The following is a 23,942-nucleotide window of genomic DNA, read 5'->3' as shown; positions in this document are numbered from 1 at the left end:
TAACAGTGTGGTGGTGCTGGGCTTTATACTATCCAGGGTTACACTGTGGTGGTGCTGGGTTTTTCACAATCCAGTTTGTACACAGATACAACATGATTTTAAATTCTACTGCCCAAATACATAGCTAACACTAACCCGAATACATAGCTAACCCTAACCCTAATACATAGCTAACCCTAACCCAAATACATAGCTAACCCTGACCCAAATACATAACTAACCATAACCCTAATACATAGCTAACCCTAACCCAAATACATAGCTAACCCTAAACCTAATACATAGCTAACCCTGACCCTAATACATAGCTAACCCTAAACCAAATACATAGCTAACCCGAAACCTAAAACATAGCTAACCCTAACCCTAATACATAGCTAACCCTATCCCAAATACATAGCTAACCCTAAACCTAATACATAGCTAACCCTAACCCTAATACATAGCTAACACTAACCCAAATACATAGCTAACCCTATCCCAAATACATAGCTAACCCTATCCCTAATACATAGCTAACCCTATCCCAAATACATAGCTAACCCTAATACATAGCTAACCCTATCCCAAATACATAGCTAACCCTAACCCTAATACATAGCTAAACCTAACCCAAATACATAGCTAACCCTAACCCAAATACATAGCTAACCCTAAACCAAATACATAGCTAACACTAACCCTAATACATAGCTAACCCTAACCCAAATACATAGCTAACCCTAACCCTAATACATAGCTAACCCTAACCCAAATACATAGCTAACAATAAACTTAATACATAGCTAACACTAAACCAAATACATAGCTAACCCTAAACCTAATACATAGCTAACCCTAACCCTAATACATAGCTAACCCTATCCCAAATACATAGCTAACCCTAACCCTAATACATAGCTAACCCTAACCCTAATTCATAGCTAACCCTATCCCAAATACATAGCTAACACTAACCCTAATACATAGCTAACACTAACCCTAATACATAGCTAACCCTAACCCTAATACAAAGGGGTGATTTTTTATTTACATTTTATTTAACTGTTATTTTACCAGGTAAGTTGACTGAGAACACGTTCTCATTTGCAGCAACGACCTGGGGAATAGTTACAGGGGAGAGGAGGGTGACTGTGATGGTATGAGGGCCAGATTGGGAATTTAGCCAGGACACCAGGGTTAACACCCCTACTCTTACGATAAATTCCATGGGATCTTTAATGACCTCAGAGAGTCAGGACACCAGTTTAACGTCCCATCCGAAAGACGGCACCCTACACAGGGCAGTGTCACTGCCCTGGGGTATTGGGATTTTTTTTTAGACCAGAGGGAAGAGTGCCTCCTACTGGCCCTCCAACAGCACTTCCAGCAGCATTTAGTCTCCCATCCAGGAACAGACCAGGACCAACCCTGCTTAGCTTCAGAAGCAAGCCAGCAGTGGTATGCAGGGTGGTATGCCGCTGGCAGATTTTTGTGCTGCTATCAAATCTGACCCGACAATAATTCTAAGCAGACACTCCGTCAGACAGCCTTGTCAATCTAGTGTGCTAACAAAACACATGGAGGGGACGAGATAAGTGCATCCAGAGTTCAGCATGCAATTACACTCACAGCCACCGGCGTCGACATTGAGTCAAATGTCCAGACTTGTCTATCGTACCTTTAATGCATGTATGAAGCCATTTATGAACAGTAGTTCCTACCCCCAAGAAGAGCTTGATGGCCTTGGAACAAGTGGTGCCGGTGGTTCCACAGGGAATGTTCTCTGTGATCACTCTAAAGGTACCGTTTGGATTGTTGCTGCAGTAGTCCTGCAGGATGTATTAAAATACACAGTCAGAAAACCTCGTAGTTATTATCATTACTTCAACTTAATCATAATTAGAAAATATGTGCATCATACATAAAGTAGGGGTTTTAATAAAATACAAAGAAAATCATGAATACAAATGATTATTGCCCTACCTGAGTAAGAATGTATTCACAATCTCCATTGAAAGTGAACCTTTTCTCATCAAAAGTGATGAAATGCCCATCTCCATATATGGCACACATCCCATCACACTGCTTATTGGTACACTGCCATTTTCTGCCTTCGCAAGTGCTACAATGATGCAAACATAATCACAGGGGGAGATTTTAGAGGGAAGCATTTGACATATCCATAGAAGAAGAAGAAGAGGGATAGAAGTTGATTTTACCAGGTATTGCAGTCTACTTTGAGCACATGTCCAGGTTGGTAATAGACTCCATTGTGAGAACAGGGACATAGATCTTCCTTGATGCATCCTCCGTTTCCATCAGACAGCAGACCATCAGGACATACACAGCCTGACACACACTCTGCACTGATCTATAACACAATGAATCAGGGAAGGACTGACATGAATTTAAGTTGGACATCATGTGCCTGAATGTCCCTCCACCCTCCAGGGTATAAGATGTGGACATTATGTGCCTGAATGTCCCTCCACCCTCCAGGGTATAAGATGTGGACATTATGTGCCTGAATGTCCCTCCACCCTCCAGGTTATAAGATGTGGACATTATGTGCCCGTTTGTCCCTCCACCCTCCAGTGTATAAGATGGGGACATTATTTGTGAAATGGATCAATTGATCAAGTGATTGAAAAGACACAAGGATGACTTTTAAAGATGATCTCTTTGATGTTCATGGAGTTCAGGTTCTCTATAAACATTACAGTCTGCTCAAACAGAAACCCTCTAAAAACTCAATCTCATCGGAGGATATCGTTTGGGATCCTGGGCCTAGCTTTGTCCAAGCTAATAAATAATTTGATCAATCTGACACTGTGTTAACATAACATTGTCCTTGTATGTTTTTATTAAAATGTGTTGCAACATATGTTTTTATTAACGTGATGTAAGGCATGTTCTTTATTAATGTGATGTAAGACATGTTTTATTAATGTGTTGTAAGACATGTTTTATTAATGTGTTGTAAGGCATGTTTTATTAACGTGTTGTAAGGCATGTTTTATTAATGTGTTGTAAGACATGTTTTATTAATGTGTTGTAAGGCATGTTTTATTAATGTGTTGTAAGACATGTTTTATTAATGTGTTGTAAAGCATGTTTTATTAATGTGTTGTAAAGCATGTTTTATTAACGTGTTGTAAGGCATGTTTTATTAACGTGTTGTAAGGCATGTTTTTATTAATGTGATGTAAGGCATGTTTTATTAACGAGTTGTAAGGCATGTTTTTATTAATGTGTTGTAAGGCATGTTTTTATTAACGTGTTGTAAGGCATGTTTTATTAACATGTTGTAAAGCATGTTTTATTAATGTGTTGTAAAGCATGTTTTATTAATGTGTTGTAAAGCATGTTTTATTAACGTGTTGTAAGGCATGTTTTATTAACATGTTGTAAGGCATGTTTTTATTAACGTGTTGTAAAGCATGTTTTATTAATGTGTTGTAAGGCATGTTTTTATTAACGTGATGTAAGACATGTTTTATTAATGTGTTGTAAGGCATGTTTTTATTAACGTGTTGTAAGGCATGTTTTTATTAACATGTTGTAAGGCATGTTTTTATTAACGTGTTGTAAGGCATGTTTTATTAACATGTTGTAAGGCATGTCCCATTGTAGACTTACACAGTGACTGTCTAGTGTTTGACAGCTCTTCTGGCACTCTGAGCCCTTGGCACCGGGCCCTGCACTAGAACAGTTGAAGAAACCCATTGGTTCTTCACAGGCTGTAGGGAACAAAAGTAGGCTTTATAGGTTAGTAGGGATTAAACTACAGTCTTGGATGTGAAGTGATTTGCTAAATTTGGCATATAATGATGTGTTCTGAATTTCAGAGTACTCACATAAATGTTGTTGTTCTCCAGTACAGCTTAATTTCCCTTGTCTACAAGAGCTGGGTGGTTAAGAGGGGTATAAGAGGAGGGGGTTAAGCATGGTTTAGCATGCCTCTTGCAGTAAAACAAGACTTCAGAAGAAGACAGTCGATTTCTAAATATTTTAATAGAGCCACAACAGAGAAGACCATCAGATTTTCAGAGATTTTCTTTCACATGCCAACCAAGTCCTCACCATGTAGCCCCATAGATCCTGGTGACCTCTCCAGGGGGTACTACTGTGCCTCCATTGTAGCAGGAGCAGCGTGAGGCAGGGACACACTCTCCCTGGTCGTTCAGGTAGGTTCCATCGGCACAGCCACAGCCGTCCACAGATACATGGTCTAACTGTTCAATTCAATTAAAAGTGTTTTATCCATGAGGGGAAATTACTTTGGGCATGTCTGCAGTAACAACAACATCCACAACAACAAGAAGATACACAACTACATGACAACAACAACAACAAAGACAACAACAACATCCACAACAACAAGAAGATACACAACAACATGACAACAACAACAACAAAGACAACAACAACATCCACAACAACAAGAAGATACACAACCACAACAAAACAGCAACAACAAGACAACAACAAAACAGCAACAACAGCACAACAACAACATACAAAACAACAAGACATTCATAAAATAAACAATAATAATAATAGCAAACACATGCAATAGAAATGAGATGTCCATGTAAATGTACCTGGCAGGTGAAGTCTGTCTGGCTCAGTGAACGACAGGTGCGGTCACAGCTGGTCATGGTGTAGTCATAGACCATTGTGTCAGGGCAGCTAGAGGAGTACTTCTCTGTGGAAAACAGTATGGTGATTCAACATTTAATTACATGTTTTGCGGTATTTTGTTTTTAAATAAGAAGGTAAACCCTGGACACTGTGGGTTAATAGGAGGGTAAACCCTGGACACCGTGGGTTAATTGGAGGGTAAACCCTGGACACTGTGGGTTAAAAGGAGGGTAAACCCTGGACACCGTGGGTTAATAGAAGCGTAAACCCTGGACACCGTGGGTTAATAGGAGGGTAAAGGCTGGACACTGTGGGTTAATAGGAGGGTAAACCCTGGACACCGTGGGTTAATAGGAGGGTAAAGGCTGGACACTGTGGGTTAATAGGAGCGTAAACCCTGGACACTGTGGGTTAATAGGAGGGTAAACCCTGGACACTGTGGGTTAATAGGAGGGTAAACCCTGGACAACGTAGGTTAATAGGAGGGTAAACCCTGGACACCGTGGGTTAATAGGACGATAAACCCTGGACACCGGGGGTTAATAGGAGGGTAAACCCTGGACACCGGGGGTTAATTGGAGGGTAAACCCTGGACACTGTGGGTTAATAGGAGGGTGAACCATGGAAACTGTGGGTTAATAGAAGCGTAAACCCTGGACACCGTGGGTTAATAGGAGGGTAAAGGCTGGACACTGTGGGTTAATAGGAGCGTAAACCCTGGACACCGTGGGTTAATAGGAGGGTAAACCCTGGACACCGTGGGTTAATAGGACGATAAACCCTGGACACCGGGGGTTAATAGGAGGGTAAACCCTGAACACCATGGGTTAATAGGAGGGTAAACCCTGGACACCGTTTGGTTAATAGGAGGGTAAACCCTGGACACCGTGGTTTAATAGGAGGGGAACCCTTCATTAATTAATAAATAAATACATTCAGTATCTCTGATGTTTATCTTACCACAGGTGGTGTTTCTCCATCCACTGAGCAGGACGCCTGCAGCAGCACATGCATGGACGTAGGAGGAGACCGCAGCACACATGCACTCCTCACTCCTCTCACAGTTACAACTGTCATATAGGCAGATCTTCAGGGAGAGAAGAAGAAACAGAAGAAGAAGAAGAAGTTATGAGATGTGATAATGAAGAAAACTACTGTTTTCTGAAATCACACACGAGCACAGGACAATAGTATTACAAAAATCTGATTAGATAAATAGAAAATGTTGATATAGAACGTCTTAATTGATCGTTTAAAAATATATGTATTCATAGAGCTTTGGGATAACTCTGTAATTAAAGAGCATTTGAGAAGTTAAAACCATCATACTTACTTCCTTGTAGTAATTTGGGTTGATCTCGGTGTGGCATGGGGAAAATATTCCTTCACGATCTGACAGCATTGAGCACCAGTACTTGGCATATCTCTCTGTAAAAGTACAAAGAGTTTTTATCTAGGCTTTACTGTGCATCTCAGTAGACATATGTAAATGTAATCTCCAAAAAGTATTCCAAGGCTCTGATAAAGGCTCTCTACGCCGAAACATAATGAAAGAGTTTAAATGGTTAGTTGGAAAATAAACTCAGATCTCACAGTGATCCTTTTTCTACTAATAGTAAGGAATCGTTTTGGTATTATCAAGTCCCTCAGTCGAACACCTGATTCCCTTTTTGTTCAAGCTGGGCTGAAGCGCATTCGGGTATTGTTTCGTTAGACCAGGGGTTCCCAAACCTTTTTGGCCCACGACCCCATTTAGTGAAGAGGCCTGCCCGCTGTCCCACCATAGATTTGCCCCATTTGTGCAAGAGTCCACCTTTCAGACCCATAAAAAGCTGGGGAGTTTGTGAGTCGTTCAATCAGAGTTTCCTCTTGATTGCGAGAAATAGCATAAATTCTTTGTTTAACATGTGCCTCTATCCCCCCACATCGATTGCGGTTGGTAATATCAAAGTCTCTGCAATAGTGTGTGGTTTCATTCCGTAGTGGAACTAGCCATTCAACGTGGGAATGATTCAAGTGCAACGGTCAAGTGCGGCCATGGAAGAACTGGGACAATTTTAGCGTCCAGGAATTGTGTACAGATCCTTGTGACATGGGGCCGTGCATTATCATGTTGAAACATGAGGTGATGGTGGTTGGATGAATGGCATGACAATAGGCCTCAGGATCTCGTCACGGTATCTCTGTGTAGTCAAATTGCCATTGATAAAATGCAAGAGTGTTCATTGTCTGTAGCTTATGCCAGCCCCGTAACATAACCCCACCGCCACCATGGGGCATTTTGTTCACAACACTGACATCAGCAGCGGTTGTGAGGCCGGATGGATGTACTGCCAAATTCTCTAAAATGACGTTGAAGGCGGCTTATGGTAGAGAAATGAACATTTAATTATCTGGCTACAGATCTGGTGGATCCTGCAGTCAGCATGCCAATTGCATGCAGCGTCAAAACGTAAGACATCTGTGGCATTGAGTTGTATGACAAAAACCTCACATTTTAGAGTGGCCTTTTTTTTACCCTAGCACATGGTGCACCTGTGTAATTGTCATGCTGTTTAATCAGCTTCTTGATCTGCCACACCTGTCACGTGGATGGATTATCTTGGCAAAGGCTAAATGCTAACTAACAGGGATGTAAACAAATTTGTATATATATTATTTGGTATTTTTGAAATTCTCCTGTGACCCCATTTTCATAGAAAGTGACCCCACATGGGGTCGTGACCCCTAGTTTGAGAACCGCTGCATTATACATATGTTAGTGTTTTTAAAGAGGTCGAAGGAGTACCGTTCTCTACACTCAGACTGCATGGGATCTCAAAGTTCTGTGACGCATCAGGACAGCTTGCTTTGGTCTTCCACGTGTCGGCAAACGTCACAGCGGTTCCTTCCACGAGTCCATTGATGGTTCTGAAGTCGTCAGCTTGGACACCGTTAAAGTCTCCGCAAAGACCTGGATAAGAGGTACAAAACATTATAACAGGTGGTTTGAACTAACATTGACAGAAGATGCAATGCATCAAGTATCATTAGTTTATTACTAATTGTTTCAGGTGAGGTTTGACCGAACCCCTCAAACAAGTGGTATAGTGACACATGTTACATTAACAGTAGTTTGATAACCTATAAGCTTTTATAATAACAATGCATGAGATTTATAAAGTGCTTTTCAAAGACCCAAAAACGCTTATCTTTCCACAAAGACTTTAAATGAGCAGAGAGAAACATACCCTGGGTTTTTTCTTTGTGTGAACTGCTAGCTACGATGTAGACCTGCATTATAGGTGTTAGCTGGACCTCTAGACGGAGCCCATAAGAGGTATGCACAACGATGTAGAACGTAGAGGGCTGAAAGATCCTTACATCAGCTGTGGAAAATATACACAAGTTCTAGTTACAATCTGGTTTACCATGAACTTTTAGCTCCCACTTCCCTATTGTGGGATGCTTATGGTGTTACATGCTGCTAGATAAGGAAAGAAAGACGAAAGAAAGAGACAACTTCTGGTACAGTACGTACTGCATGGGAAGGGTTTCAAACATACATTTATACTGATCAATGACTACAAAAATAGACAGATATCACATCTCTGTATCCCTTTTCTCAAGCAGCCATCAATCAGTCACTCACCCATGAAAAGCGGCATCTGAGAAAACATCTTGTTGACAAAGACCCTTCCACTGGCCTCGATGACGATCATCTGCAAGTAACAAATTACAACTTGAGTTAAAACAACTCCCCTGGTGATAAGGAGTGTGGAACAGGGTTGGAGTCAATTCCAGTCAATTCAGAAAGAAAACCTAATTCCAATTCCAAATGTTCCTCACTGAAAAACAATGAAGAGCATTGGAATTGGAATTCAGTGGACTGCCTGAATTGACTGGAAATGAAATTTAATTTACTCCAACCTTGAAATGGTGATACGAGTCACTGACTGGCTAACTTACCGTGGACTCTGGAGTCACCAGGGTTACAGATCTTAGGCAGGTCTCAATGTCCGTCTTCCCACATTTCACTATGTCACCCAGGACTGTGAAAGCAGTCTCGTTGGTTTGCTGGGAACAATTGGTACAAGGTATGGCAGTTAAGTTATCTTGTTATGGATAGGGGGCAGTATTTTCACGTTTGGATGAAAAGCGTGCCCAGAGTAAACTGCCTGCTACTCAGTCCCAGTTGCTAATATATGCATATTATTAGTAGATTTTGATAGAAAACACTGAAGTTTCTAAACCTGTTTGAATGATGTCTGTGAGTATAACTCATATGGCAGGCAAAAACCTGAGAAAAAATCCAACCAGGAAGTGGGAAATCTGACGTTGGTCGTTTTTCAACTCATTCCCTATTGAAGACACAGTGGGATATTGGTCATGTTGCACTTCCTAAGGCTTCCACTAGATGTCAACAGTCTTTAGAACCTTATATGATGCTTCTACTGTGAAGTGGTGCTGAATGAGAGGGGATTGAGTAAAGTCTCTCCCAGAGTGCCATGAGCTGAACATGCGCTGACCATGCACGTTCAAGTGAGAGCGAGCTCTGTTCCATTGCTTTTCTGAAGACAAAGGATATCTCCGGTTGGAACATGATTAAAGATTTATGTTAAAAACATCCTAAAGATTGATTCTATGTTTCTACGGACTGTAATATGACTTTTCATCTGAACTTTTGCCTGGACCTGCCCGCGCCTCGTAAATTTAGATTGTGTACTGAACGCGTGAACCAAAAGGAGTAATCTGGACATAAATTATGGACTTTATGGAACAAATCAAACATTTATTGTGGAACTGGGATTCCTTGGAGTGCATTCTGATGAAGATCATCAAAGGTAAGTGAATATTTATAATGCTATTTCTGACTTCTGTTGACTCCAACATGGTGGATATCTTCATGGGTTGTGTTGGTCTCTGAGCGCCGTCCTCAGATTATTGCATGGTTTGAAATCTGTTACAGCGGTTGCATTAACTTCTTGAGAATACTTGACACGCAGACGTCCCAAGTATGCCCCTGGAAATGCAAATGCGCTACGCTAAATGCTAAATGTACTCGTTACAACTCAATCTTTGATCAACATTCACAAGCAGGGTATTGAATTAAAGCTACACTCGTTGTGAACCTAGCCAGCAAGTCAGATTTTTAAAATGCTTTTCGGCGAAAGCATCAGAAGCTATTATCTGATAGCATGCACCCCCCAAAATGCCAGCTCGACACGTAAACAACAGATTTTGCGATAGCCGGCGCTACCCAAAACGCAGAAATAAAATATAAAACATTCATTACCTTAGACGAGCTTCTTTCTTGGCACTCCTATATGCCCCATAAACATCACTATTGGGTCTTTTTTTCGTTTAAATCGGTCCATATATACCCAAAATAGCTTTGTATGGAAGTTGTGTCATTCAGAAAAAATCATCGTTTTTAAACGCTGCGTAATTTTTTAAAATTAAAAAAGTCGACGATAAACTTTCACAAAACACTTCGAAATCCTTTTGTAATCCAACTTTAGGTATTAGTAAACGTTTATAATCTATCAAAATGATTACAGGGCGATGTCTCTTCAATAGGTCTTCACTTCAAAAACAATGCCATCTGATCTCTCCCTCAACTGCATCCGGGTGAAGACTGGGAAAATGGAGGTCAGACAGAAGGATTTTCCAACAATTAATTCAATTGAAAATTAGGACAATGGCGCCATCGTGCGGAATTTGTATGAATTGCAGGCAGATTCCCATTAAATTCTGTTCTCTTTTAACAACTGGTGGAAGTGACTTATGGAAATTATTTTTTGCTTTCAGAGAGCAGTTTTTCTTGCGTTTTTCAATGAAACACACGATCTGTTATAGTCACAGCCGTGATTTAACCAGTTTTATAAACTTCAGAGTGTTTTCTATCCACACATACTAATCATATGCATATACTATATTCCTGGCATGAGTAGCAGGACGCTGAAAAGTTGCGCGATTTTTAACAGAATTTTCAAAAAAGGAGGGGGTAGAAGTAAGAGGTTTTAAGGAGAAGCATATATTTAAATCTGTGAATAACACTTGTATCTTTTATCAAAGTTTATTATGAGTATTTCTGTAAATTGATGTGGCTCTGTGAAAATTCACGGGATGTTTTGGAGGCAAAGCCAAATGTAAACTGAGGATATGAGGACTTTTGGATATAAATATGAACCTGATCAAACAAAACATACATGTATTGTGTAACATGTTGTCCCGGGAGTGTCATCTGATGAGATTAGTGATTCATTTTATCTCTATTTCTGCTTTTTGTGACTCCTCTCTTTGGTTGGAAAATCGCTGTATGCTTTCTGTGACTAGTTGCTGACCTAACATAATGATATGTTCTGCTTTCGCCCAAAAGCTTTATTGAAATCGGACACTGTGGTCGTATTAACGAAAATGTTATCTTTAAAATGGTGTCTAATACTTGTATGTTTGAGAAAATTGAATTGTGAGATTTTTGTTGATTGAATTTGGCGCCCTGCAATTTCATTGGCTGTGGCGAGGGGTTCCGCTAGCGGAACGGGGTTTACGATTACAAGCATACCCATAACATGATGCAGCCATAACATGGTGCAGTCACCACTATGCTTGAAAATATGAAGAGTGGTACTCAGTAATGTGTTGTATTGTATTTGCCCCAAACATAACACTTTCTATTGATGACAAAAAGTGAATTGCTTTGCCACATGTTTTGCAGTATGACTTTAGTACCTTGTTGCAAACAGGATGCATGTTTTGGAATGTTTTTCTTCTGTACAGGATTCCTTCTTTTCACTTGTCAATTAGGTTAGTATTGTGGAGTAACTACATTATTGGGTGTGAATACCTTCTGAAGGCACTGTATATTATGGTTCAACTTGATTGAAAAGTATTTATGAGATTAATATGGATAGTGATGCCAATGGTATGTATAAGCACCTCCAATGCAAGTGGCTGCCAGCTGTCGTCCGCAATCTATGCCGGATGTGGCCGGTTCGTGGGCCAGTACATGTTCGCTAGCGAGTTAGGAGTTAAATCTACTAAACATACAGTATGTGTCAGCATGGAGTCATATTAGTGCCAAATGACATGAAATCTGTATTGAATCACTTTGAATTTGTATGAAGAAATCACATTTTTATTCAATATTTCTGTTGGCACTAATATCATTCCATACAGTAGGTTAGATCCCTACCTTGGACAGGACATATGAGCAGTCTCCATGGAAGGTGTAGGCTTTCCCATCGTAGGTGGTGATGTGGGAACCTCCCACTATGGAGCAGGTAGCAGGGCAATCTAGATCCATACAACTCCACTGGCCTTGGATACAGGTACTAACGGAGAGAGACAGTCAGTTTAGCCTCAACACATCTGTCTCCACTGGCCTTGGATACAGGTACTAATGGAGAGAGACAGTCAGTTTAGCCTCAACACATCTGGCTCCACTGGCCTTGGATACAGGTACTAACGGAGAGAGACAGTCAGTTTAGCCTCAACACATCTGGCTCCACTGGCCTTGGATACAGGTACTAACGGAGAGAGACAGTCAGTTTAGCCTCAACACATCTGGCTCCACTGGCCTTGGATACAGGTACTAACGGAGAGAGACAGTCAGTTTAGCCACAACACATCTGGCTCCACTGGCCTTGGATACAGGTACTAACGGAGAGAGACAGTCAGTTTAGCCTCAACACATCTGGCTCCACTGGCCTTGGATACAGGTACTAACGGAGAGAGACAGTCAGTTTAGCCTCAACACATCTGGCTCCACTGGCCTTGGATACAGGTACTAACGGAGAGAGACAGTCAGTTTAGCCACAACACATCTGGCTCCACTGGCCTTGGATACAGGTACTAACGGAGAGAGACAGTCAGTTTAGCCTCAACACATCTGGCTCCACTGGCCTTGGATACAGGTACTAACGGAGAGAGACAGTCAGTTTAGCCTCAACACATACAACTCCACTGGCCTTGGATACAGGTACTAACGGAGAGAGACAGTCAGTTTAGCCTCAACACATACAACTCCACTGGCCTTGGATACAGGTACTAACGGAGAGAGACAGTCAGTTTAGCCTCAACACATCTGGCTCCACTGGCCTTGGATACAGGTACTAACGGAGAGAGACAGTCAGTTTAGCCTCAACACATCTGGCTCCACTGGCCTTGGATACAGGTACTAACGGAGAGAGACAGTCAGTTTAGCCTCAACACATACAACTCCACTGGCCTTGGATACAGGTACTAACGGAGAGAGACAGTCAGTTTAGCCTCAACACATACAACTCCACTGGCCTTCGATACAGGTACTAACGGAGAGAGACAGTCAGTTTAGCCACAGCACATACAACTCCACTGGCCTTAGATACAGGTACTAACGGAGAGAGACAGTCAGTTTAGCCTCAACACACCTGGATCAACACACACAACAATTCAGTGTATATAAACGCATTGCATCTCTTACCATTTGTGGCATGTTCTTGAGAATGATTGTCCAGGCTGGTAAGTTTGTCCGTTGTGGAGACAAGAGCACTGGTTCACAGCTACACAGCCAGTCTGAGTGATGTCATCAAACACGGTTCCTATGAGAAAGACATTCAATACATTCAGTTAGCTGATCCCATGACTTACATTCAATACATTTAGCCAGCTGATCCCATGACTTACATTCAATACATTTAGCCAGCTGATCCCATGACTTACATTCAATACATTTAGCCAGCTGATCCCATGACTTACATTCAATACATTTAGCCAGCTGATCCCATGACTTACATTCAATACATTACATTTAGCCAGCTGATCCCATGACTTACATTCAATACATTTATCCAGCTGATCCCATGACTTACATTCAATACATTACATTTAGTTAGCTGATCCCATGACTTACATTCAATACATTACATTTAGTTAGCTGATCCCATAAATCACATTAAATATATTTAGTCACCTAATCCCTTAAATGACATTCAATTAATTAATTTAGTCCTTCCTTATCTCATAAAATACATTGATCCATGTAGATCAGTATCTTAATTACTACGGTACATCTGTTGCAGAACTTTGATCAAATAACGAAATCTCCAGTCCCACAATAAGGCTACTCTTCCAATCTATGTAACCTTTAACCTTTTCCTGGTTTAAATAGCCACATAACTGATATGAGTTTTAATACAGTCTTCCTGGTTTAAATAGCCACATAACCAATATGAGTTTTAATACAGTCTTCCTGGTTTAAATAGCCACATAACTGATATGAGTTTTAATACGGTCTTCCTGGTTGATACAGTTAATACAGTCTTCACAGGTTGCGCAGGCCAGGCGCAAATCACATAATCTAGCAAAACTCTGCTCCGCTTTCCTCCGGTATGTATTTAGCAAACATGATAACACATCACTCCTGACATACCCAAGCAAGAACTCTTCACGGAAATGTTTCAGCAGCCTACACCTAAACTGTATGGGAAGAAAACTAGAGGCTTTCTCAGTCTGACTATGGTACTGAAAAACCCTGTGACCTGTTTAGAAAATATATATCTGTATACCTAGGCGGCAGGTAGCCTATTGGTTAAGAGCATTGGGCTAGATCAATGGTTTGAATCCCTGACCTGACTAGGTGAAAATTCTGTCAGTGTGCCTTTGAGCAAGGCTCTTTCCCTAACTGTTCCTGTAAGTCGCTCTGGATAAGAGCATCTGCTAAAAATTTAAATCTGGTCCCACTCCCATCATTGCCCATAAAAATACCTTTTCACAACTACTAATTAATCACAGTCAGATCCTATCCCTATCCAGATCCTATCCTGATGTATACCTGGGTTAGGTTACCAGATTAGGAAAAGCTCCGGGCCCCAGGAAAAACAATTTGCCCCACCACTCTGGGACCTGTGGTGCACCTCTGCATCAGGGCATCATCGGTTGTATTCAGCTACTTTAAAATAGTTACATAGCTGACGTATGATGTTGTACTCGGCTACTTTAAAATAGTTACATAGCTGACATAAAATGTTGTAGTCAGCTACTTTAAAATAGTTACATAGCTGACATATAATGTTGTATTCAGCTACTTTAAAATGGTTACATAGCTGACATATGATGTTGTATTCAGTAATGAGTGCATGTACCAGCAGGGCAGAAGCATCCGTCGGTGCAGTGTTCCTCACAATGCTGGTTCCTCTTTGGGTTGGAGCAGGTATCAGTGCAGGGACTACCACACTCCTGGTACTGCATGCTTAAAGGACACGTCTCCACTGCTCGACACAAATAACCAGAGTCACAAATCTGTTTCTGACTCTTCATCACATTTTCACATCTCCTTCTATTGACATCATTGGAAGTGAAAATTGGGATTTGCTCCTCAGTTTTCAGTCACATAAATGTAAATACAAGCATGTCAAAGAAGAAGACATTATAGATTACCTAAGGCCAAGCATTATTGCATATCAAAAGTGTTTACTTTGAGTTACAACATAACTGTGGCTGAGGTTGTTTTTTTTTACCCACAACCAAACTACCAACAGAGCAACACAAACAAACAATCTAGAATAAAAACAAAAAAGATGTGTAATGCAAATAATGTTCCCTTACAGCAGAACTGGTCGGTCTTCCACTCCTGGGGTTTCCCCCCTGCGTGAGCACACTGGCGGGAGTACTCTGACAGGGTGGGACAGGCGCAGGTGACACTGCTGCTGCTGTTGCCACAGTGACACATGTCTTCTGCACAGGCCTTGATGAAGGAGTCTGTGGCAATCAGGTCCTTACAGCTACTGAAAGCAAGACTGGTGAGAAGCTGCTCACAAAGTTTGGTCTGAAAGGATGAAGAAGAAGAAGAATTACTAGAGGCAACAGACGGTTTGATTCTCTGATCCACCTCTACGCAGACGACACCATTCTGTAAACTTCTGGCCCTTCTTTGAACACTGTGTTAACTAACCTCCAGATGAGCTCCAATGCCATACAACTCTCCTTCCGTGGCCTCCAACTGCTATTAAATGCAAGTAAAACTAAATGCATGCTCTTCAACCGATCGCTGCCCGCACCTGCCCGCCCGTCCAGCATCACTACTCTGGACGGTTCTGACTTAGAATATGTGGACGACTACAAATACCTAGGTGTCTCGCTAGACTCTAAACTCTCCTTCCAGACTCACATTAAGCATCTCCAATTCAAAATTACATCTAGAATCGGCTTCATATTTCGCAACAAAGCATCATTTACTCATCCTGCCAAACATACCTTCGTAAAACTGACTATCCTACCAATCCTTGACTTCGGCAATGTCATTTACAAAATAGCCTCCAAACACTCAGCAAATTGGATGCAGTCTATCACAGTGCCATCCATTTTGTCACCAAAGCCCCATATACTACCCACCACTGCACCTGTACATAGCCCATCTGTAAATAGCCCAATCCAACTACCTCATCCCCATACTGTTATTTATTGTTTTGCTCCTTTGCAACCCAGTATCTCTACTTTCATCTTCTGCACATCTATCACTCCATTGTTTAATTGCCTAAATTGTAATTATTTCACTACTATGGCCTATTTATTGCCTGTATATAAACTTTTTTCTCTATTGCGTTTTTGACTGTATGTTTGTTTATTCCCTGTGTAACTCTGTGTGGTTGTTTGTGTCACACTGCTTTGCTTTATCTTGGTCAGGTCGCAGTTGTAAATGAGAACTTGTTCTCAACTAACCTACCTGGTTAAATAAAGGTGTTCTCAACTAACCTACCTGGTTAAATAAAGGTGTTCTCAACTAACCTACCTGGTTAAATAAAGGTGTTCTCAACTAACCTACCTGGTTAAATAAAGGTGTTCTCAACTAACCTACCTGGTTAAATAAAGGTGTTCTCAACTAACCTACCTGGTTAAATAAAGGTGTTCTCAACTAACCTACCTGGTTAAATAAAGGTGTTCTCAACTAACCTACCTGGTTAAATAAAGGTGTTCTCAACTAACCTACCTGGTTAAATAAAGGTGTTCTCAACTAACCTATCTGGTTAAATAAAGGTGTTCTCAACTAACCTACCTGGTTAAATAAAGGTGTTCTCAACTAACCTACCTGGTTAAATAAAGGTGTTCTCAACTAGCCTACCTGGTTAAATAAAGGTGTTCTCAACTGGCCTACCTGGTTAAATAAAGGTGTTCTCAACTAACCTACCTGGTTAAATAAAGGTGTTCTCAACTAACCTACCTGGTTAAATAAAGGTGAAATACAAATACATAAATAAAATAAAATGATGTACTGATCAAATGTCAGCCATGATGCTGATGATATTGGTATTTTAAACTAACAGTCATGTTTATATGTAATGAATAAGAAATCTTAAATGCCATACAACACTCCTCCCGTGGCCTCCAACTGCTCTTAAACGCTAGTAAAACCAAATGCATGCTTTTCAACCGTTCGCTGCATGCACCCGCACGCCCGACTAGCATCTCCACCCTGGATGGTTCCGACCTAGAATATGTGGACATCTATAAGTACCTAGGTGTCTGGCTAGACTGAAAACTCTCCTTCCAGACTCATATCGAACATCTCCAATCCAAAATCAAATCTAGAGTCGGCTTTCTATTTCGCAAAAAAGCCTCCTTCACTCACGCCGCCAAACTTACCCTAGTAAAACTGACTATCCTACCGATCCTCGACTTCAGCGATGTAATCTACAAAATAGCTTCCAATACTCTACTCAGCAAACTGGATGCAGTTTATCACAGTGCCATCCGTTTTGTTACTAAAGCACCTTATACCACCCACCACTGCGACCTGTATGCTCTAGTCGGCTGGACCTCGCTACATGTTCGTCGCCAGACCCACTGGCTCCAGGTCATCTACAAGTCTATGTGTAACTCTGTGTTGTTGTCTGTTCACACTGCTATGATTTTCTTGGCCAGGTCGCAGTTGCAAATGAGAACTTGTTCTCAACTAGCCTACCTGGTTAAATAAAGGTGTTCTCAACTAGCCTACCTGGTTAAATAAAGGTGAAATAAAATAAAATAAAAAACAATTCAGCTCAACTCTAGACTTGTAAATACCTGGTCTTCACACTGCTCAGTGTGAACAGGGATTTCTGTACAGGTTTCTGTTGGGCCATTCATCTTCCAAATATCAGCATAGTCGATTGTCTTCAGATAATCATCTGTAGGAAAATAAACAGTTTTATCTTACCTGTTTATTTCCCCTTACAAACAGTCTCTGTCATCATGTGTTTTGTGTTTTTGATAACCTTTTCTTAAAATGGTACCTAGAAAAATACTTCATAACCTCTTCCTAACCCATAGATTGAACCCACACATTCATAAACAGAACAGGAGTGTAATCCGCCCCTCTATGACATTTGGTGATTTTGTTTACCATTCCTATTGAACTCGTTCTGGACTCCGTTGAAGTCTCCACACAGCCCACATGTCTGATTCTGGAACTTTGAGTCCAGCTCCACCTATAAAACCAATGGAAGATGACTGAGTGTTAATGCATTGCAAGCTAGCTGTTGAGGCGCCTACAGCAGTTCATATATGTGTACATTTCACATACAGCTAGCTGGCCATGCACCTACAGCAGTTCATATATATGTACATTTCACATACAGCTAGCTGGCCATGCACCTACAGCAGTTCATATATATGTACATTTCACATACAGCTAGCTGGCCATGCACCTACAGCAGTTCATATATATGTACATTTCACATACAGCTAGCTGGCCATGCACCTACAGCAGTTCATATATATGTACATTTCACATACAGCTAGCTGGCCATGCACCTACAGCAGTTCATATATATGTACATTTCACACACCAATAGAATTTGATTTGATATCCCTATGTTTGGCATATGACGCTGAGTACAAGGAGTGGGAGGTTAACACAAAACAGGTGCTGTACTTCAGGTTGGGTACATACAGATAGGATCAATACAGAGCATTAGGCCTCCTAAAAAAATACAAAAGTGTGCTCAGGACTTTGCTAATATTATTCAATGTTTTCTCTACTGTATTCCCAAGTGGTTATTCATTAAAGGGAATTATGTGGATTAGGGATCATGTCTACAATATATCTACAATAGGAAACCTGTTTCACTGTAGTTTTATTCTGGTCTGATATGAAATGGATTGGATCTGAACAACAAAAACAAATACAGTCACTATATGACTCCTCCCAACTAATTGTTTCTCTGTTTTAATCATCAGGATTCTATTTTTTTGTTGGTTTGTGTTTTATAAACATCTGACAGGGGAGGTGTCTTACAATCCCCTCTGTTTTTTACCTCTCCTGCACATGCACTCTTCCCTTTAAATCCTTTTAATCTCTCATCCTGTTCATAAAACCTTTTAAACTCTCATCCTGTTGTTAAAACATTTTAATCTCTCATCGTGTTGATAAAACCTTTTAAACTCTCATCATGTTGTTAAAACCTTTTAAACTCTCATCATGTTGTTAAAACTTTTTATACTCTCATCATGTTGTTAAAACCTTTTAAACTCTCATCATGTTGTTAAAACCTTTTAATCTCTCATCATGTTGTTAAAACCTTTTAATCTCTCATCATGTTGTTAAAACCTTTTAAACTCTCATCATGTTGTTAAAACCTTTTAATCTCTCATCATGTTGTTAAAACCTTTTAAACTCTCATCATGTTGTTAAAACCTTTTAATCTCTCATCATGTTGTTAAAACCTTTTAATCTCTCATCATGTTGTTAAAACCTTTTAAACTCTCATCATGTTATTAAAACCTTTTAATCTCTCATCATGTTGTTAAAACCTTTTAATCTCTCATCATGTTGATAAAACCTTTTAAACTCTCATCATGTTGTTTTCTATTTTCTCACGTGCATTTAAAAAATAAAATAAAATTAAACATCATATTTTTCGTCATTAAATTGAATGTGAGTTGTCTGAAAACGGGTCTGTCTGCTTTGCTAGTTAGTTTCAGTCTGAGATTATGATGTTTGAGTACACTGGGATTATTTATGTACACACAAAGGGGAACGATGATACATACAGTATTTACTCACTACAATGTCAATAGATATTGAGACAATATTGTGTCTTCTGATCTAACCACACTCTGGAACTTTGAGTCCAGCTCCACCCATAAAACCAATGTGAACTGATTAAACTGATAAGTTCTTCCATACTGTCCCCCCCAAATGGCACCCAATGTCCTGTATAGGCCTATATAAAAGTAGTGCACACAAAGTAGTGCACTATAAAGGGAATAGGGTGCCATTTAGGACAACCATTTTCTGAGTTTTTTCACTGAAGCCTAGCTGATGAAAGGGGTTGTTGGAGGAAGTAGATTAGTCCACATCCTTGATTGGCGCAAAGCCTATTGTAATGTCACTTCACCTGCCAGTCTGTGGCCCTTCTAAAGAGACCACATCTGTTGGTATGACCGTTAGACTGAATAAAACAACTTTTAATGTAAGAATGCTGTATGTAACCGTGCAGAAATATAGATTGATTATGGGTCTGTCCTGTCCCATCAGAGGTTAACACTCTGTTCCCACTCTTATCCCAACAGTTCCCCTAACACTGATGTTCCCACTCTTATCCCAACAGTTCCCCTAACACTGATGTTCCCAATCTTATCCCAACAGTTCCCCTTACACTGCTGTTCCCACTCTTATCCCAACAGTTCCCCTAACACTAATGTTCCCACTCGTATCCCATCTGAGGTTAACACTCTGTTCCCACTCTTATCCCAACAGTTCCCCTAACACTGATGTTCCCACTCTTATCCCAACAGTTCCCCTAACACTGATGTTCCCACTCTTATCCCAACAGTTACCCTAACACTGATGTTCCCACTCTTATCCCAACAGTTCCCCTAACACTGATGTTCCCAATCTTATCCCAACAGTTCCCCTAACACTGATTTTCCCACTCTTATCCCAACAGTTCCCCTAACACTGATGTTCCCAATCTTATCCCAACAGTTCCCCTAACACTGATGTTCCCACTCTTATCCCAACAGTTCCCCAAACACTGATGTTCCCACTCTTATCCCATCAGAGGTTAACACTGATGTTCCCAATCTTATCCCAACAGTTCCCCAAACACTGATGTTCCCTAGAGTCACTAGCTAACTACAGACTATTTTCACCAGGACCAGAATATTGCATTAAAGCATCACATTTACATTTGACATTTCGTCCAGAGTGATTTACAATCAGTGTATTGAACCAAAGCAGGTGAAACAACCACATATCACTGTAGTGTAACAGAAGACGTATGGAAATGAGTAAGCAAACTAAACACATACCCAGAGGGAGTCATCTTCATTCCACATGACGACTAACCCCAGCTTGGCTGTGATCTTCACATAGGAAACGGTCCTCTCAATGAAGACGTTAAACTGACCAAACGGTATGGTGACCCTAGAGGGACAAAACAATAGTGTTCATCAGAGAGGAGAGTCTGTATTCCAACAAGGGTCAAAATGGTCCTTTACAGTATTTTCTTTGTATTTCTCTTCCTCCCCTGTTGAGACTGTACCAGGTAATAATGTCTGTATAGGATTTCATCAAATGGAATTTCAGCTTGGTAACTTTCATCTGTAAATGCACATCAACTGAACTTCAGAAGAAGAGTTTGACCTCTGAGTGCTTTTAGATCACGGATGAACTCACTGTTGCCGGTTGAAACTGACATTATGTAGATTATATTAAAACAGCAAAAGATTGATCTCAAGATGAGATTAATGATGATGCATTTTTTTTAAACTTATGTATTTTACCTCAAGTCTTTGCACAAAAGTAGCAACTGAATGCAGGTGAAGTGAAAATAAAATTTGTTACAATCTTTTTTTGAACTAAAAAAAGATTGATCTCTGAATAAAATGAATCCCATGGATGTAGATAAGTTATAACAAACCCCAGTATCATTTACTTCCTGTATTACTATGTATTTTACACATCTAAGAGCCAATGGTTTTACACATCTGAGATCCATTGTTGACTAGACTGGGAACTCACTGTAATCCGTTGACGCTGACGTTACCGTTGGCCAGCTCCACGAAGGTTCCATCCAGCTTCAAAGAAACCTTAATAATAATAATAGTAGGACATTTTATTTCACAGACGCCTTTCAGGACCCTCAAGGTCACCTTATATTAAGATCATAGAGCAATAAAACCTATTAATCAATACTGTAATTTAAAAACAATTAATCAATAGTGAAATTTAAAACAATTAATCAATAGTGCAATTTAAAAACAATTAATCAATAGTAAATTTTAAACAATTAATCAATAGTGAAATTTAAAACAATTAATCAATAGTGCAATTTAAAAACAATTAATCAATAGTGAAATTTGAAACAATTAATCAATAGTGAAATGTAAATCAATTAATCAATAGTGAAATGTAAAACAATCAAAGGACTGATCACAAAGGAATACCTTGGTGATGGTTGGCAGCCCATCTACCTCCCCGCGCTGCAGCTGAATGTTAAAGGCCTCGTAGCCACTGCTGCTCTTACACAACGACGACAGCACGTAGTTACAGGTGTAGGGCAGCTGGAAGAGGTCTCCATCGTAGGTTTTGTAGTGGTAGTTACCCCATGTGCTGCAGACCTGCCCGTTATGAGTGGGACTTGCTCCTGCTGCATGGGGGGAAATGTACAGTATAGTTGCACCATTCATGTCTGAATATAAGATGTATAATATAACAGTAGAGTAGAATATAGATATTTGAGTATTTGGTGACATATTCAACAACACAAATTACCTGATACGATTTGCAGTTTGGAATCATATAGACTCCCAATGGAAGTCATGTCTGGAATCATAACTGGAAATAGACAGGGAACAAGTCTTATTTTGCTTCTAACCCAGCTCCTCTTTAGTTCCTAAACTATGCTACATGACTTATCCTAAAGTGATATTAAATTGTATTTCATCATATATTTTCTTACCAGTCTCAGAATGTGCAGCAGATAGTACGAAGACCAGAGCGATCCACGGCTTCACCCATTGGAGTGCCATGATGGTTCTTCTAACGAGTTGTCCTGGTCCACCTGAACAGGTACTCTTCCTGTTCCTACTGATACCGTGAGGCACAAGGTGCCTGCTTTTAAACTACTACACTCAAGGAAGTACCTTGATGATGCTGGAATAGTTGATTCTGTATCTAAGGAGGGGACTGATCAAACTTTAGGTGTTACCATTGTTCTGTTTGTCTGTCTGTCAGAGGTAGGATTACCTTTACTGTAATTGACATTGTGTAATGTATTAATTATAATAATCCCTAGGTAACTATCGATATTCCTGATAAGTAGCGTACATCCCAAAAGTGCTCCCTATTCCCTATACAATGAGTGTACATAACAATAAGACTCCAGGTGAAAGCTGTGATCCCTGATTGATGTCACCTGTTAAATCCACTTCAATCAGTGTAGATGAAGGGAAGGTTAAAGAAGGATGTTTAAGCCTTGAGACATTGTGACATGGATTGTGTATGTGTGCTATTCAGAGGATGAATGGGCAAGACAGAAGATTGAAGTGTCTTTGAACGAGGTATGGTAGTAGGTGCCAGGGCACCGGCTTGTGTCATGAACTGCAACGCTGCTGGGTTTTTCACACTTAACAGTTTCCCCGTGTGTGTCAAAAATGGTCCACCACCCAAAGGACATCCAGCCAACTTGACACAACTGTTGGAAGCATTGGGATCGACATGGGCCAGCATCCCTGTGGAACGCTTTCAACACCTTGTAGAGTCCATGGCCTGACGAATTGAGGCTGTTCTGAAAGCGAAAAGGTGACGTGCAACTCAATATTAGGAATGTTTTGTACATTCAGTGTATAGTGAACAGAGTCCTCGTGTATGGTATAGGGTATAGGGTGCCATTTGGGCCCATATTGATTACAGTAAACCCGTATCTAAACTGTGATGAATGGACAGACTCATCAACAGTCTACAGAATCTTAGATTGTTGCATTAATCTTTAAAGGGCCAGTCTGTGATATTTACAGCCATTTATGCCACAGACGTGTTTGAGTTGTTACGTTTCTCCAGCTCTATCCCTCAGCTTTTATAGCAAACCAAGTGACGGGCTGCCGTTTAGTTCTTTTTCAAATGAAGGAGTGGGCCTTTTAATGGCTAATGGATGATGCGCTGTCCATCTGTTTATGCTGATTTTTATGGTTTTACCGGGTTTTTAATATGTTGCATGACATCAAATATTATGTATGTTCTGCATATTTACAAAGATGTTCAAATAAACCTTTAAAACCTGATGGGATTAACTTGTTTGAACTTCAGTGTTATATAACTTCAGTTGTGGTTTACTACTTGTCATGTTTCATGGCCTGTTATTGGAGAAGAG

At 40.3% G+C, this 23,942-nt stretch overlaps 2 protein-coding genes across 2 annotated transcripts in view; both read right to left on the bottom strand.

The window, feature by feature from the left end:
- The window catches only part of LOC139376606 (mucin-2-like), a 36,102-nt gene extending 24,165 nt beyond the window's left edge, over positions 1–11,937 (bottom strand). Inside the window, exons 1-14 of the mRNA XM_071119386.1 lie at positions 11,804–11,937; positions 8,575–8,682; positions 8,258–8,327; positions 7,857–7,994; positions 7,415–7,579; positions 5,960–6,054; positions 5,587–5,713; positions 4,587–4,690; positions 4,066–4,217; positions 3,840–3,889; positions 3,622–3,722; positions 2,202–2,353; positions 1,966–2,104; positions 1,704–1,811 (exon numbers count right to left, since the gene is read on the bottom strand). Of these exons, the coding sequence (XP_070975487.1) occupies positions 1,704–1,811; positions 1,966–2,104; positions 2,202–2,353; positions 3,622–3,722; positions 3,840–3,889; positions 4,066–4,217; positions 4,587–4,690; positions 5,587–5,713; positions 5,960–6,054; positions 7,415–7,579; positions 7,857–7,994; positions 8,258–8,327; positions 8,575–8,682; positions 11,804–11,914 (1,620 nt within the window). The 5' untranslated portion in view covers positions 11,915–11,937. The remainder of the gene's footprint in view (positions 1–1,703; positions 1,812–1,965; positions 2,105–2,201; positions 2,354–3,621; positions 3,723–3,839; positions 3,890–4,065; positions 4,218–4,586; positions 4,691–5,586; positions 5,714–5,959; positions 6,055–7,414; positions 7,580–7,856; positions 7,995–8,257; positions 8,328–8,574; positions 8,683–11,803) is intronic.
- Positions 11,938–12,815: 878 nt separating this feature from the next.
- Positions 12,816–22,602, bottom strand: LOC139378597 (mucin-2-like). The gene is made up of 11 exons (XM_071120916.1): positions 22,533–22,602; positions 22,346–22,408; positions 22,018–22,220; positions 21,593–21,660; positions 20,881–20,995; positions 17,969–18,053; positions 17,650–17,753; positions 15,196–15,415; positions 14,733–14,858; positions 13,073–13,190; positions 12,816–12,852 (listed from the first exon to the last, which is right to left on the bottom strand). Exons 1-11 carry the CDS (start codon positions 22,600–22,602, stop codon positions 12,816–12,818), a joined length of 1,209 nt encoding a protein of 402 aa, XP_070977017.1.
- Positions 22,603–23,942: the final 1,340 nt, after the last annotated feature.

The sequence above is a fragment of the Oncorhynchus clarkii genome, chromosome 2 (genome assembly GCF_045791955.1).
Source record: "Oncorhynchus clarkii lewisi isolate Uvic-CL-2024 chromosome 2, UVic_Ocla_1.0, whole genome shotgun sequence".
NCBI lineage: Eukaryota > Metazoa > Chordata > Actinopteri > Salmoniformes > Salmonidae > Oncorhynchus > Oncorhynchus clarkii.
Note: the sequence above shows the minus strand (reverse complement) of the source record. Positions and strands in the feature narration are given on the sequence as shown.